We start from the raw sequence: 15171 nt of genomic DNA on the forward strand, positions 1-15171 counted from the left end.
TGCTTACCTACTTTATATATGGTAGTTTGTATCTGTTAATCCCATACCCCTAATTTGTATCTGTTAATTTGTATCTGTTAATCCCATACCCCTCTTCCCTCTCCCTTTTGTTAACCACAAATTTGTTTTCTATATCTGTGAGTCTGTTTCTGTTTTGTATATATATTCATTTGTATCATTTTTTAGATTCCAAGTGATATCATATAGTATTTGTCGTTCTCTGACTTATTTCACTAAGCATAATATTCTCTAGATCCATTCATGTTGCTGCAAATGGCAGTATTTCATTCCTTTTTTTATGGCTGAGTAATATTCCATTGTGTGTGTATATACATATACACACACACATACCACATCTTCTTATTCAGTCGTCTGTTGATAGCCGCTTGAGCTGCTTCCATGTCTTGGCTATTGTAAATAGCATTTTGTTCTTCCTGCATGGAGGCACTATCATCTCTACAAGGCTAGAATTTCTTTGAAGTTTGTTTTTTGGGTTTTTTTGTTTGTTTTTAGGCACGCTGTGTGTGGCATGCGGAATCTTAGTCCCCCGACCAGGGATCAAACCCATGCCCCCTGCGTTGGGAGCGTGGAGTCTTAACCACTGGACTGCCAGGGAAGTCCCTTTAAAGTTTTCCTATTGCTGCCTGCAGTGTTTTTCTTTCCCCTGAGGTTGTGTTTTGTTTTGTTTTGTTTGTTTGTTTTAGTGCATTTGGTCTCTCGCTGTCACATGTGAGGTTTTCCTCAAATGTCTGGTGACCTTTTGTCACTGGTCCTATTTAAGACTGAAGCATTAGAAGGCCAAGTGGAAGTGCATGGGTTGGGATTGTTGAATGAGGGGTTTTTCTCTAGAGCAACACATAGCCACAGGTGTCTCTGTTTGCAGGTCTTTTCTCTGGACATCATTTAGTTTCTCTAGAAAAGGCTCCAGTCTCTTGACTGAGGGAGAGCAGTCTGGCTGCTGCTGGTATGAAAGGCTGTGTGGGGTGGGGCTGAGGTTCTCATGTGGCAAAATGCAGACCTTCACTACAGCGCCCTGTCTTCAGGCTGGGCCCCTCACCCATGCCCTTCCTGTGCCTCATACCAGCAGATCTGTTGGTATTGTGCTTGAGGCCTGAGTCTGGAAACTTGGTTTCAGTTTTTCTAGATAATAGGCCAGTAGGAGTGAAGGAGGAACCAACACCTCTGTGTGGATCTGGGAGGTCTACCTTTACCTTTCTGTGAACCTTCCCCCACCCCAGATCCCTCAGTGTCCTGCTCCCTGCCCCATCCTGCCTTCCACAGTACTTGTCATTCAATTCCTAAGCCCTTCCCAGGTGTTGTGGTCCACATTATTTCACTGTGGGCCACTCACTGAGGTTGGAATTTACTCCACTCAGCCAAGTCATTTATTCCTCTCTGCTGCCTTCCCTCCCCATAGAGCGTGTGGGGTTTTTCATTGAAGACATTAGTGTACCACGATGGCATTAGACATGCAAGAGATGCATCGGGAGAAGGCCTGTGAGGAAGAACAGAGGGAGTGAGTCAGAGGAGGTGGGGAAGCTGACAGGGGTCAGCCCAGTCTGACCCCTTGGAGTAGAGAGGGCACGAAGGAGGGTTGGGAGCTGCCCGTCAGAGGAATCTGGTGTCTCATAAGAATGGACCTCCTTCCCCATGCAGTCATTAGCCAAGAGCCACTGTGGGGTGTGTGGCCTTGTCATAAGCAGAGGGGAGAGTCAGGATACCTCAGTGGGGGGTCTGTCAGTTGCACTCCCACAGCAGAGAGCCAGGTAGGCATTTTCGTGGCTACCACCATCCACCCTTGCCCCCCTCAGCTCTGCTTCTCCACACAGGTCAGGAGCAGCCCCCTCAGGCTCCCCGTGGGCCTCCCTTCCTGAGGGGAAGGGACCAACTGTAGCCCCTTTCACTACAGTTGACCTGGGGGCCACAACAGGTACTCATTCTCTCCACTCTCCATTATTCACACCCTCAGCCATCACCTTGGCAGGTCTCTGTGCCTTCCCTGAGTGTGACCCAGACCTTCCTTCCTGAGGGGTCTAAGTCTGGTGGCTCACAATGGGCCACTGGGTCCATGGACCCACCCAAGTCATCTCCCCAGTCCTCGAGTGTGTGATTGGAACTGATAAAGTTGGCAGTTGATACTCTTAGCAGAGTGACCCCTACATTTGTTCTCTGGTCTGTGAGGTAAGAGTTATGATGGGGAAGGCCAAGTGGAAACCTGAAACTGCCCCCCTCAAGACAGTACATCAAAAACATTATTGAACTCTGGGAGGCGGGGGAGAATGGAGAAGATTAATGCTGCCATTAAAACCTAAAGAATGCGAGGATGGTGGTCCCTCATAGCTCAGTTTAATTCACTAGTCCAGCCCTTGAAGAAACTAGATGGATGCTAGACAATGTAGACCATCGAGCCTTAGCTGATCAGTAGGCCTGATTGCAGCTGCTGTGCTGGACACGGTGTCGTTGCTAGAGCAGATTAATAAGGCCTCAGGTGTGGCATGTAGCCTTTGACTGGGCAGATGCATTCTTCCATACTGATTAGAAAAGACGATCAGAAACCATTCATACTCATGTGAGATGAACAGCAATATCCTTTCACAGTTTTGCCCTAGGCCTGTATCATAATATAGCTGGAAGAGATCTGGACCAGTCTCCATTTATTACCTGGCCTCCACAACTCACCCCCTACCACCAGCTAGAGGAGGCATGATGTTGCTTTGAGTCTTTGACTTTCAGTGTCCACTTAGAACTTGTGTCTAATACTTCTCCAAATGTCTGCTGTTCCCAGGTGCAGTCACCTGAGTAAGGGGTCATAGGTACCTGTGGGGAAATCAAGGCAGTGGACGCTTGTTACAATGTGCAGGGTTCTCCCTCTTAGGACACCTCTTCAGTCAGTGGGTTCTAGACCAAGAACTGACCAGGAATAGCAACGGCCTCAACCTTCCACTCCTCTGCTCTTGCCCTTTTTTGGTTGCAGATATTTCGTGCACCCTTATTGGCTGCCCCAGGGATGCCATCCCCGCACTCTGGGTCAAGCCCCCAAATTTAGGTGTCATTTTTATTTTAAAGTGTGTTTCTTGTTTTCCTTGTTCGGGATGGTTTTCAAGATTTGAAGGGGCAGAACTGTCTTTACTCTGCCATCTTCAAACTACAAGTCCAGTTCGTTTGTGGAAAGCTGCTTCTGGTTGTGTGTGGAGACTGATGGGAGAGCAGCTGTGCATGTGGGGAGCCCTCAGGCCCCCTGAGACCTCTTTAAGCACCTTCCCATCGGCAAGCGTTGGGAGGCGGGGCTGCCTCTCCCAGTCCTGCCAGGACAACAATCCACACCTTTGACAGCTTGGTTTGCATTTTGTTATCATAGTTTTCCAGCAGATGGCAGTAAAGTGCATTGTTCCAACAAAATCAGTGCAAGAGGACAATCTTCTGACAGGTGGAGGTGGCTGGAATGGGCATGTTTTCTAATCACGCAGCAGTTCATCAGACTGGCTGGCGGCACTACTCTGATCATCCTTGTTCGTGTGGCTCTGTGTTAGTTCAGGGCCAGGTTGGATTTCAGGGGCTGCTGGTGGTAAAGTATAGACATCTCAAATTTTTTAAAAAATCAGTCTCCTAAAAAGAAAGCACTTATTGACGTCCCCACCAACAGTGTAAGGAAGGGTCTGTTTCTGCTTCTTCCTCCAGCACTGGATATTGCCATTCTTTTCCTCGTTGCCGGAAGAGAGACTAAAAATTGTTCCTCGTCATTTGGGTTTTTAATTTTCATGAAGTTGAGCATTATTTTATGTGTTAGTGATTTGTATTCTGAAATGCCTGTTCTTGCCATATTCTTTGGTTTTAAAAGGGGAACCTAGAAACAGATTGGTTTGTTTTACCTTAGCTGCATTATTGCCTTCTCACAGGAAGGGGTCACTGGTTTGAGCGTGGGGCTGATTCTTCGCTCACTTTCCTTTGTGCAGAATAGCAGCTGTGGGTGAGTTGGCAGTGCTCCCCGCAGCACATCTCCACATCGGGACATGCACAGCGGAAGTGCTCTGGGGCCAGCCAGGGACCAGTGCATCTGCATGGGCTTGGTGGGAATTTTAATTATGTTTTTAAGTGATATATATTTATGTTATATTTTACTGAATTCCGGATGTTTAGAAAGAGAGCGCTTAGCAGTAATGAAACATAATTTTAGCTGATGTAATTTTTAAGTGTTTTTCTGCTTATCCCAATAACACTTGGCAGCCGTCACTCAAGGCACACCTATGCCCGTTGGTGACACATCGATTGGAAAGTTTCAACCAGGTGCTGGGCCTGAAACGTCACTAAAAGTGACGGCCTTACTGTGTGGTGTGACTTGGCAGTTTGACGTTGTAGCTACACGTTGGAAAGCGCTTGTGAAAAGAATAGATGTGGATTGTTTAGAAGTCATAGTTTCTAGGGTGAGTTTGCAGGCTGGAGTCCAAGGCAAGAGTCAAATTCCTGTGGGCTGAGGAAGGGTCTGGGATGTGGGGGATCACCATGGAGAAAGTCCCTAGAGTTATGAAGGAAAAAACTGCAGAAGTGATAGGTTGTGTTGAGAGTGTGGTGGAGTATGATGTGTACACTCAGCAAACATTTTCTGAGAGTTTGCTCTGCCGGACTCTGGGCTGAGAGCTGAGAGCACAGAGAGGCCCTTGAGGCCTCCTCTTACAGAGCCCATGCTCGGAGGGGCAGAGGAGGGACTCTGAGGGTAGTATGTGTGGTGGGGAGTGGTAGGTCCCAGGGAAGGGTGGGAAGTTGGGGTTGGTAATCATGAGATTCTTCTTCCAAGGAAAGAAGAAGCCTTTGGAAGATTCCAGGGTCAGAGGAGTCTAGCTATGTGCTGTCCAGTATTATAGCCACTAGCCACCTGAGGCTATTAAGTACTCAGAATGTGGCTATAATTGTGAATAAACACTGGATTTCAAAGACAGTACCAAAAAAAAAGAATGTAAAATATCTCATTAATAATTTTTATATGTTGGTTACATTTTAAAATGAATACTCTGGAAATATACTGTATTGGAGTAAAGGAAAATATTTAAATTAATTTTACCTTTTCTAGTCACTTTTTTTAAGGTGGCTATTAGAAAATGTAAATTACACATGTGGATTGAGTTATATTTGTATTGGACAGCAGGGAAGAGCCAGAGTGTTGGGAACTGAAGGATGACCAGGCGTGGAGCGAGGGAGGAGAGGGTGTTGTGGAAGCTCTCAGAAGGTTTTAAGCAAAGGAGTGTCATGAAGGTTTCCACACAGGGGTAAGGGCAACCATCTGGCCTCTCTAGGCTGATTTGTATTAGTTTCAATATGAGAGTAGGATTTTCTAAAATGGTTCCAAAATCCCAGGGTTCAATTCTAACTTTCCTCCTTCTCCCAGCACTCTCACATACCTCACAAATCCTTACCAATGTGAGATTGTTTACTTAGCATGCTTTTGGTTCCTTTTATTAATTTAAACCATTTCTGCCCTAGGATTTGAAACCTAGCAACATTGTAGTAAAGTCAGACTGTACCCTTAAGATCCTTGACTTTGGCCTGGCTCGCACAGCATGCACCAACTTTATGATGACCCCCTACGTGGTAACGCGGTATTATCGGGCACCTGAAGTCATCCTGGGCATGGGCTACAAAGAGAACGGTGAGTACAGACAGAACTGGAAGAGGCCGAGATGTGTAAAAATAGTGCTATTGATCATCACTAGTTTTTTTCTCTTTCCTGTGAACTGTATGAAGTATAATGTGGAGACTGTGTTATACATAGATTATCATAGTTCACAGATGAGAAATAATTAATTTTATATTTCCATTGGCGAAAATTATCCACTTTAAAAATTCACTTTTAAAATTAATATTTTTGAACATTTATCAAAGTATAACATACTTACAGAAAAGTATGCAAATCCCGAGTGTGCAGCTCAATGAGAGCACACCCACATAACCAGCAGCACCCAAGGCCTCCCCAGCCCCCCTCTGGGTCTCAACCCCCAAAGGAAGCCATTATCCTGATTTCCAGCAACATAGATTGATTTTGCTTATTTTTGAACTTGATATAAATGGAATAATACAACATGTGCTTTTTGTGTGTAAAATTGGTATTTTTTTCACAGCAAAACTTATTCAAGCAATATCAGATCTCTTTGAAACTTAGCTTTTGAAAAATTTGTCAAAAAGAACTAAATCACATTCACGTGTTAAAAAAAAGAATCTGAAAGTTTGCCTAAGTCATCTGAAATGAGCTGTGCTTCAAGTTTATTCAGATGTTTTATAACCTGTGCTCCCATTCTGAGAGACACAGCTCTGTGGGCTTCCAGTCCTCTGTGGACATGAGAGAAAATTAGGTCCCCTGTTAGCTTCTCTCACCCCACCCCCAGCAGCAAGGGCAATAAATAGCCCTCTGCCTGGGCATCTGAGGCCTGTAATTCAGCTGGGCCCCCACAGAAGACGGCGAACAGCCAGAAGCTGGGGCACCTCTGGCCCTCACCTGGAGCCCAGACAAGCCTGTCCCTGTGAGGCCCTGCTGACTTGACAGTTTAAAAAAGGATCATTCTGGAGGTGTGGTGTTCATATTTTACAAAAGTCCCACTGACAAGCTGGGTTTGTCTTTGTTTGGGAGGGGGTTTGAGAAAGGACGTGTGTGGGGGGATCTCTGGCTGGTTTTAATCACCTGGTGTTTGGTAGTGGACATCTGGTCTGTCGGGTGCATCATGGCAGAAATGGTCCTCCATAAAGTCCTGTTCCCAGGAAGAGACTGTATCCTTCACAGGGAGAGACCCAGCACTGACCACGAAGGCTGGGGGCAGGGGTGGGCATGTGCCTGGAAACAGCTTTGTGGGGACAGGCATTTCTTGTTTCTGGGACTTTGTTTGTTTCTGAAGCTGTAAAGTGTTGGACTCTTTGGCACTAAAAGCCCAGATTGCTGCAAACTGAAGGCCAAAATAGAGGTCAGCAATATTTCATACTGTGTAAAAAAGTTCACCCGTTACTAGCAATTTATTTTCCATGTTTGTGTGTTTAGTACTCTGTTAGAATCCTTTTCCTCACCTTTGTTTTGTTCATGGCACTTCATAATTTTGTCATTTCACTTTATTTTCAGTTGATATCTGGTCAGTGGGTTGCATCATGGGAGAGCTGGTGAAAGGTTGTGTGATATTCCAAGGCACTGATCGTATCCTTCCCGGGGGACCTTCCCGGCCATGTTTTCCATAAATACCAAGGGCAGCAGGAGGTCAAAAGGAAAATGTCATAATTCTAGAGTGTATTCTAAGGGGGTCTTGATTATGTTTGTTAAATTAGTGTCACACACCAAATGGTTCAATTTTATGTTTCTTTTTTACTTGACTACCTGTAACAATTTTATTGAGGCATAGAATTAAGTTAAAACAATTTATATTAGTTCTTAATTTTATTAAAAATAGCTTATAAGAATTGTATTTACTCTTTGACAAATGTATCCTGACATTTAAATGAAAATACTGTTTAGTTAATTCAGTTAATTTAGGTATCTGGAAAGTTGTTGTCTATATTTAATAGGCCAATAATTTGTAATTTGTTTAATTTGTTTAATATACTATTTCATTAGTTACCAGGATGAATTAAAATATTTTCCTCCAAAGTAAGAACTGAAGCACACTACATAAGACCTAAATGAAAAAGATTAAAGTAAAAAGCTTGTGAGGAACAATATTTGCTAAATTTTTTTGTTTTGTTACTCTTCTGACATTTTGTAGAAAATTTTAGAAGATCCACTTAGAAGGTTATTTTGTGACACACTGGGGAAGTTTAACATACATTTAAATAAATATAAAATGTAAAAGGTTAACTTACACTGTGGTCAGCAAATCATATTAATGACATATAGCATAAAGGAGAATAGATATATGATAGTTTCAATAGCTTTCTTTTCTCATATTCCTCATATTCTTCCATCTTCAATATTTTTTGCTCTAACATGGTTCTTTGCATATACCCTTTTTCATTTGTGTTCTAACCACCTAAAATTTTCATTAGTCTTTTGATTTTGTTTTTTGTTATGAAAGTGGTCTCTGTCCGCTGGCAGATTGATGGTTATCTTTAAAAGAAATTAAGTTGTATAGTCATGTTTTATATGTATTTTATTAAAGTAATTTTAATTTTTTATAATTTTATGAGGGTGGTTTATTTGTAATATAAATTCTTCACAACACAAACCTGGAATGAAAAGATTTTATTACTATCATTTTATTTACCTTCCTTGACATTTTTCACATCACAGATTTTATGTGAAGTTAAATACAGCATTTTATTTTGTTCTAATAAATTTTCTAGCAATTTTCCATAGCCTTACCTTAGATTCAGTTGTTTCAAAATGTAAATAAGGAGATCTTTAATTTGCAAATAAATTCATTTAAAAAGGGAAAAGTTGATATACTCTAAAGATTGGTTGATTGATTGATTGATTGATGGCCATGCCACGAGGCTTGTGGGATCTTAGTTCCCCGACCAGGGATTGAACCTGGACCCACAGCAGTGAAAGCACAGAGTCCTAACCACCAGACTGCCAGGGAATGCCCTAAAGATACATAATTAGAAGTATCTACTTAACATTGTTTGTCTCAATTTTTAATTCATTTTGTGACTTTCCTTTCTTTAATTAATTACATGTTTTCTTCAGAAAGTACAGAAATGAAAAGTGTAGGAACTCTTTGGTGCACTATTAAGTAATTTAAAATTCTTAATTTACATGTTAACATCTTGCAATGTCAGTAATAATAATTTTATGTATAAGGTCACCTACTGTCATTCTCAGAACACACAGAGATTACATCATTTTCCAAAGACAATTTTGCTAACTTTTTCCAACATTAGATAGAAAAAGATTCCAGAAACCAGATTGCAGTTCTCAGAGATTTGTTTTAGATTCGTAACCTGAGGTAGAAAAGGAACTCCTGTCCCCACATGGCCTATGAGAAAGAGAAAGCTTTAGGCAGGCACCTCCCAGAGAGCAAGGGACCCCGGAGGCCAGGAAGCAGGTTCCTGAGGGAGGCTCACTGACACTGTCAAAAAGGTGAGGACTGAGAATTGAGGGATGGTCACCTGCAACTTTGATGGGTGCAGTTTTCATGAAGTGATGGGGGAAAAGCCTGATGAGAGGATGTTTAAGAGAGAATGAGAGGCTGGGAGTTAGAGATACAAGTATAGACAACTCTGTTTTGCTGCAAGTGGGAATGGTAGCTAAGCTACAGATGTTCAGCCGAAGGAAAGTGGCTGTTGCTTTAAGATGGGAGAAAAAAAATTTGTTTGATTGGTGATGGAATCCTCCAGTGGATGGTGTACCAGCAAGAAGAAAGACATGACAGGAAGCAAGAGGGCCTCCTCCTTTGTTCTTTAAAGAACATGTGTCTGTTCCCTAGGTTCTTTCACAGTGATGTCATTTTATTTTTCTAAGACATACCTCAATTAGTCACTTTTTAAAGATGCTGTTTATTTGATTCCTCTGGCTTGCGTTCTCTTGTATAATTTTTATGGTTTTATCAATAGACTCCCTTTCCACATTCATCTTGCCAGTTATCTCAAGCCCCAAGTGAAAGAGGCAAAGCTGGTATTGTCTGCATTTTACAAATAGGAAGGTGAGACCCAAGGGGGATTGACTGCCGGACACCTAGTGAGTGTCTAATACACAATGGAGTCTGAAACCCAGGTCATATACTTTGAAAGGAAATAAAACGCACTCCTTTGTATTGCAGTGATGGTCCGGGTCAGTGCCAAGTAAGACAGAATGACCTCTCAAAGCTGTCACTGCTCAATGTAAGCACAGCTACAGTGAGAAAGGACATGGTGAGGGCTCAGAAAGTCCAGAGCCTTGGCTCCTGCCCACCCCCTCATCCACCCCATCCCGCCAGGCCTGCCCCGCAGGGGTGGCTCCCAGCTGTAAATTGAGCAGTCAGATAGGTCTCTCTACTTCAGGGAGCTTTAGATCTAACATAGTTTTATTATGAGAACTGATTTCAATTTGCCTATATAATTACTACCTAATTTCATGTTTAAGCCTTTCAGTCATAGGTATTCTTCAGTTACAAGATAACTTTATTTTGATCTAGAATGGGAAGGCATACAGACTTCATCGTGTTGATTTAATAAACTGTGATCAGAGTTTATAAAGATGCAGAGTTTTTTTTAAATAGTCTTAACTTGGAGCCCAAACCTTTTTTGAATATTATTTCAGAATGCTTCTGCTGACCCAGTGAGGTGGCCTGGTTAATTACTTGTTGATAAGTATAAGTATAATTTAAGTTTTTCCTTGAATGATGCTACTTTACGTAATATGAATATAAGGCATTTCAGTTGTATTTTCCTCAAGCGACTCCTTAGATATTGATCAGTGGAATAAAGTTATTGAGCAGCTAGGAACACCATCTGCAGATTTCATGAAGAAACTTCAGCCAACTGTGAGGAATTACGTAGAAAACAGACCAAAGTATCCTGGAATCAAATTTGAAGAACTCTTTCCAGATTGGATATTTCCATCAGAATCTGAACGAGACAAAATGAAAAGTAAGGTATCTTTTTTCTTATACTGGGTGAAGCTTTCACTTTAGGTTTGCATTCTAAAACCTGTGAACATTGAGAGACAAAATAGTTGAAACCCTCAAAGTCATTTACAGGCTAGAATGAAGGCATTTCAGAAAGAAAGCTTAAAGACCTAGAAATTTTGTCCTCAATAAAGTGACGTAACTGAAGCCTGTGGTCAAAATATTTACATCAGTCTGAAAGACTCATGTTAATTACAGCAAATGGAATTCAAACAGTTTTCAGGTATAAAGAATACTTGAATAAAGATTCTAGCCCAGTTGAAGAGTCAGAAATTTTAAAAGGCTCCTTCTCCCCTTCTCCTGTGCCTATCACTAAGTGTTTTAAGGGAAAGAATAGATTTGTTTCTCTCTACATCAAGATAAACAGTGCCTCATTCAGAAAAGCCCCATCTCTTCTTTGCCTATACTATACATGTGAATTTTAATTTCTGAAGCCTAGGTGAGCCTTGTATTTAACCAAGTTATTGAACTTGTTGGATTTTTTTCTAACTACTAATCTCTAGATTTAAAAAAAGTGTATGTTGCCAACATTGTATACAGGTAGGCAAAGCAGAGGCATCTGTGAAGTGTTGTATACTGTGCAAATATGAAATCATTGTGTGGCTTAGTCTGTTTTAATTTCACTTCGATGTGGCATCAAGAAAAAACACTTGCCTATGCTTCATGCCTGCATTCTTGGCAGTGCCACCCTTAGCTTAGCTCCTGCACCCTCCCTGGACGTGGCTTCTCAGCCTTGTGCCCTGTCCTTCTCCCCTCCCAGATTCAGAGGCTGAAAGCACATTTGAAAGCCTGGTTTGTAGTGGAAGTAGCTGCTTGACTTACTGTTAAAGAAAAAGACTAATAATCTTGAAGCTATCAACAATTTCTCAAAGTTAATATATTTTTGTTCTGTCTGTGCTATCACATTTAGTTCTTTATTGTGTGATTTTCAGGCTAACACTATTGCTTTATAAATCTAATATTTGTTTTTACCCTAGCAAGTCAAGCCAGAGACTTACTATCAAAAATGTTAGTGATAGATCCTGACAAGCGAATCTCTGTAGATGAAGCTTTGCGTCACCCTTATATCACTGTTTGGTATGACCCTGCTGAAGCAGAAGCGGTAAGCATCTATTTTGAAAAGGCTTATGTGTAAAGGCAGGGCATACATTTCCTTGGACCTTCTGTCTGTTAGTCTGGAATGGCTACGTGAAGTCCTAGATTTAAAAGGACTCCTGATTACAACGAGGCCATGTAACATGGGTCACAACCCCTTTTGGGACTCTTGTTACTGGGGCTCTACTCAGAGTACCTCAGGAGTGAACATGCTTATGCTGTGGTGATATAATTATCTTCATTTATGCAGATACTGATGTGTGATCATAATATCACCTTTTTTAGGCATCCATTTGTGTACCTGGCACTGTGCCTTGGGCTTTGCTTTACATCATCTTGTTTAGGCATCCAGTCAGGCTAAGAAACTTGCTGAAAATCACAAGTTTGTTCATCCTTCCCCAGAGGTACCTGCTCGGGGAGTTCCACTTCTGAGTTTAGTGCTCATGTGCGTTTTTCTGTAGCAGCATTGGTAAGGGTGGTCTTTAGCTGGAAGTGAAATAACCACGTAGTGGCATGCTCATTATTATGTCTTGGCCTATGCATTTAACCACCATTTTAAACATTGTTTCATATGAAAAGAATTTGATTTATAAACACCTGATTTTAAGCAAATTTTTGAAGCAGTCCATTTATGAATTGGGGATTGAGTTTGGGAGTTCTAACGGGACGAAATATAAACCTGAAATGTGTTTTGCAGCTTCTGTATTTCATAGCACAGTACCTTGTCCAGGGTGGATCTCTAGAAAGCAGCCTGTGATTACTAATTTTATAATTACATTTGGGCAGATGTCTTTAGAGTGTGATTATTAAGAGGACTATAATAGCTCTATTTTTTTGGTTAATTTTTCCTCAATTATTTTGATTCTGAAACTGATGGAAAATCATACTTATAAAGAAATCTTTAATAAGCCAAGTATTTAATGAAACTACATCCATATTATAAATATTTTAGAAGTCTTACAAAGTGATTCTTTTTCTTCATGCCTCATTATTCTTTTAACTATTGACTTTACCTGTAATTTAATTTTTAGCCACCACCTCAAATTTATGATGCCCAGTTGGAAGAAAGAGAACATGCAATTGAAGAATGGAAAGGTAAAGACGGAACTTATTTTGATTGTTACTGATGACATTTCTTGCAACAGGGCAACATCACTTTTTGACAATAGCCTTTCTAAGAGGGGGCAAGAAACCCTACAGCCCATTTATCCTCTCTCTTCCCACTTCCCAGTAGAAAAAGAACTTGAAGATAACAGAATTAGAGAGGAACGTGTATGAATTGCATATTATTTGCTTCAAAAGAGAAAAATAAAGACTTTTTCACACAATCTTACATTATCAAATCTTGGTTTGTAAACTAAACTCAGTGATTGTATCACACTTACCTTGACAACATGTTGCAAATCGTTGAGTAACCCCAATTCACAGGTCCTTGTAAAGCAGACGTGGGAGACCCCACTGGGGTCATGTGAACTTCTGCTGTATTTGTAAGCCATGTAGTTATATATGTGTTTTAAAATAAGAGTTTAGGGAAAATTGCAGTTCGAAAATATGCAGATAGTTATTATTACCACTATAAGATTAACCAAACAACCCACAGCAAACTAAACCAGTAAAAAAGAGGCTGAACTAAAAATTTTTCATTAAAAAGCAGAATCAGTAGTAATTGAGAACTATGGTCAGCGCAAGTCAAACATGGTGATGTGTCCTTCCCAAGAGCCCCTCCCCGGGATATAGGGATACCAACGACCTGCATGTGCACACACCCATAGGCCTCACTAAGTGCTTGCAATATGCTAATTTTGTTTCATGAATAGCAAAATTTTAGGAAGCTGCTTAGTTAATAGGTAATTAGTTTTTCTTACAAATGAAAATTGAGGAAAACTGAGATTGAAGCCAAGAAAAAACTTAGGTAATTAGATTAATTTCTGACCAATCTGGAGGGGTTATATTTGGAGAACCACAGTAATGATGGAGGAAAACATGTGCAAAAAGATGTGAGAATATCCAGTACTTAAACTGTTCTGTTAGAGCCACTTTGCTAGTACTTTCCCTCCCTCTCTCCCCTCCTCTCTCCCTCTGTGTGTCTCTCTCATTCTCTCTCCCTCACCCCCACTTTGTAAAACCCCCATTGTGGATCCAGAGCTACTGTACATTTTTGGCTGTCTTTTTTTTTTTTTTTTTAATTTATTTTTGGCTGTGTTGGGTCTTGATTGCTGCACACAGGCTTTCTCTAGTTGTGGCGAGTGGGGGCTACTCTTTGTTGCGGTGCGCAGGCGGTGGCTTCTCTTGTGGAGCACAGGCTCTAGGCGTGTGAGCTTCCGTAGTTGTGGCATGCAGGCTCAGTAGTTGTGGCTTGCGGGCTCTAGAGCACAGGCTCAGTAGTTGTGGCACACGGCCTTAGTTGCTCTGCAGCATGTGGGATCTTCCCGGACCAGGGATCGAACCCATGTCCCCTGCATTGGCAGGCGGATTGTTAACCATTGCACCACCAGGGAAGTCCCTGGCTGTCTTAATAGCTGGGTTGAAAAGATATAATGGATCAAATTATATTTTGGTCTAGGTAAACTATATTACTTAATTGTCTATCACAATTAAAAATAGCACATCACAGTGCCCTTGGAGTGGTTCCAATTGATTTGGAAGCAGGATTTTGAGATGCAGAGAAACTGATGAAGCATTTTAACTTGCATTTCTATTTGAAGAGCTAATTTACAAAGAAGTAATGGATTGGGAAGAAAGAAGCAAGAATGGTGTTGTGAAAGATCAACCTTCAGGTTAGTGATTGCTTTAATAGTTTGATTGCATAATATTTTTCTTTCCCTATTCATTTTTTATAAGTGGCAACAGTGTGTTAAGTGCCAGCTTGACCAGCATTGGATTTGAAAACTCTTTATGTGAAATAGTCTTCTTTTTGGTTTATCCTGGTGGTGGCAACTAACATCTTACTGATGTGCCGGGCAGCGAACCAACTATATTATGAACATTCTTGTTTCATCCTTGTAACAGCTGCTGTCAGTTTCGTTAATAGATAAGGAAATTGAATTTAAAGCCTTTTCAATGTGCATGACCCTCTTTATACTGCCCCCAACCAGTTAAAAAAGAAAATTAATGTGAATCTAGATAAAATGGAATTGGGTTTTCTTTTGCGAAAATTGTTCATATAATTCTCTCATCTTTCTACGTGTTCTACTTAGTGGTAGAAGTCTGACTAACAATTAGGTAACTGTATGAGTATTAGAGACATAGTATATATGGTGTCCTGTAGGGTTCTACTTAAACAAAACTCTTCAGTTATATTTATTTTCTCACTCCACTCCCACTGGAAAGCGCATGCACACACACACACGTAAGTACATGTTGGACTGCTTTTTATTCTTGAATTTTATATTCAGCATGACAAATGTGTCACGTGTCTAGAGATTATATAATTTCAATACGAATTTAGGTGCTCGTTGTTAACTCAGCACAAATTTAAGACTTACCTCTGAGAGCCTGGATGTTT

The 15171-nt window shown here is 41.0% G+C and overlaps 1 protein-coding gene across 8 annotated transcripts in view; it reads left to right on the top strand.

The window, feature by feature from the left end:
- The window catches only part of MAPK9 (mitogen-activated protein kinase 9), a 60059-nt gene that overhangs the window by 40290 nt on the left and 4598 nt on the right, over positions 1 to 15171 (top strand). For 6 of the 8 annotated variants that reach the window (XM_057541321.1, XM_057541324.1, XM_057541325.1 and 3 more), the window contains 6 exons: positions 5476 to 5641; positions 7097 to 7168; positions 10351 to 10533; positions 11549 to 11673; positions 12698 to 12761; positions 14372 to 14443. In XM_057541321.1, coding sequence (XP_057397304.1) covers positions 5476 to 5641; positions 7097 to 7168; positions 10351 to 10533; positions 11549 to 11673; positions 12698 to 12761; positions 14372 to 14443 — 682 coding nt within the window. Of the gene's footprint in view, positions 1 to 5475; positions 5642 to 6681; positions 6754 to 7096; positions 7169 to 10350; positions 10534 to 11548; positions 11674 to 12697; positions 12762 to 14371; positions 14444 to 15171 lie in introns of all 8 variants that reach the window. The other 2 variants (XM_057541320.1, XM_057541323.1) reach the window with 1 other exon arrangement.

Source organism: Balaenoptera acutorostrata, chromosome 2 (assembly GCF_949987535.1).
Source record: "Balaenoptera acutorostrata chromosome 2, mBalAcu1.1, whole genome shotgun sequence".
Lineage (NCBI taxonomy): Eukaryota > Metazoa > Chordata > Mammalia > Artiodactyla > Balaenopteridae > Balaenoptera > Balaenoptera acutorostrata.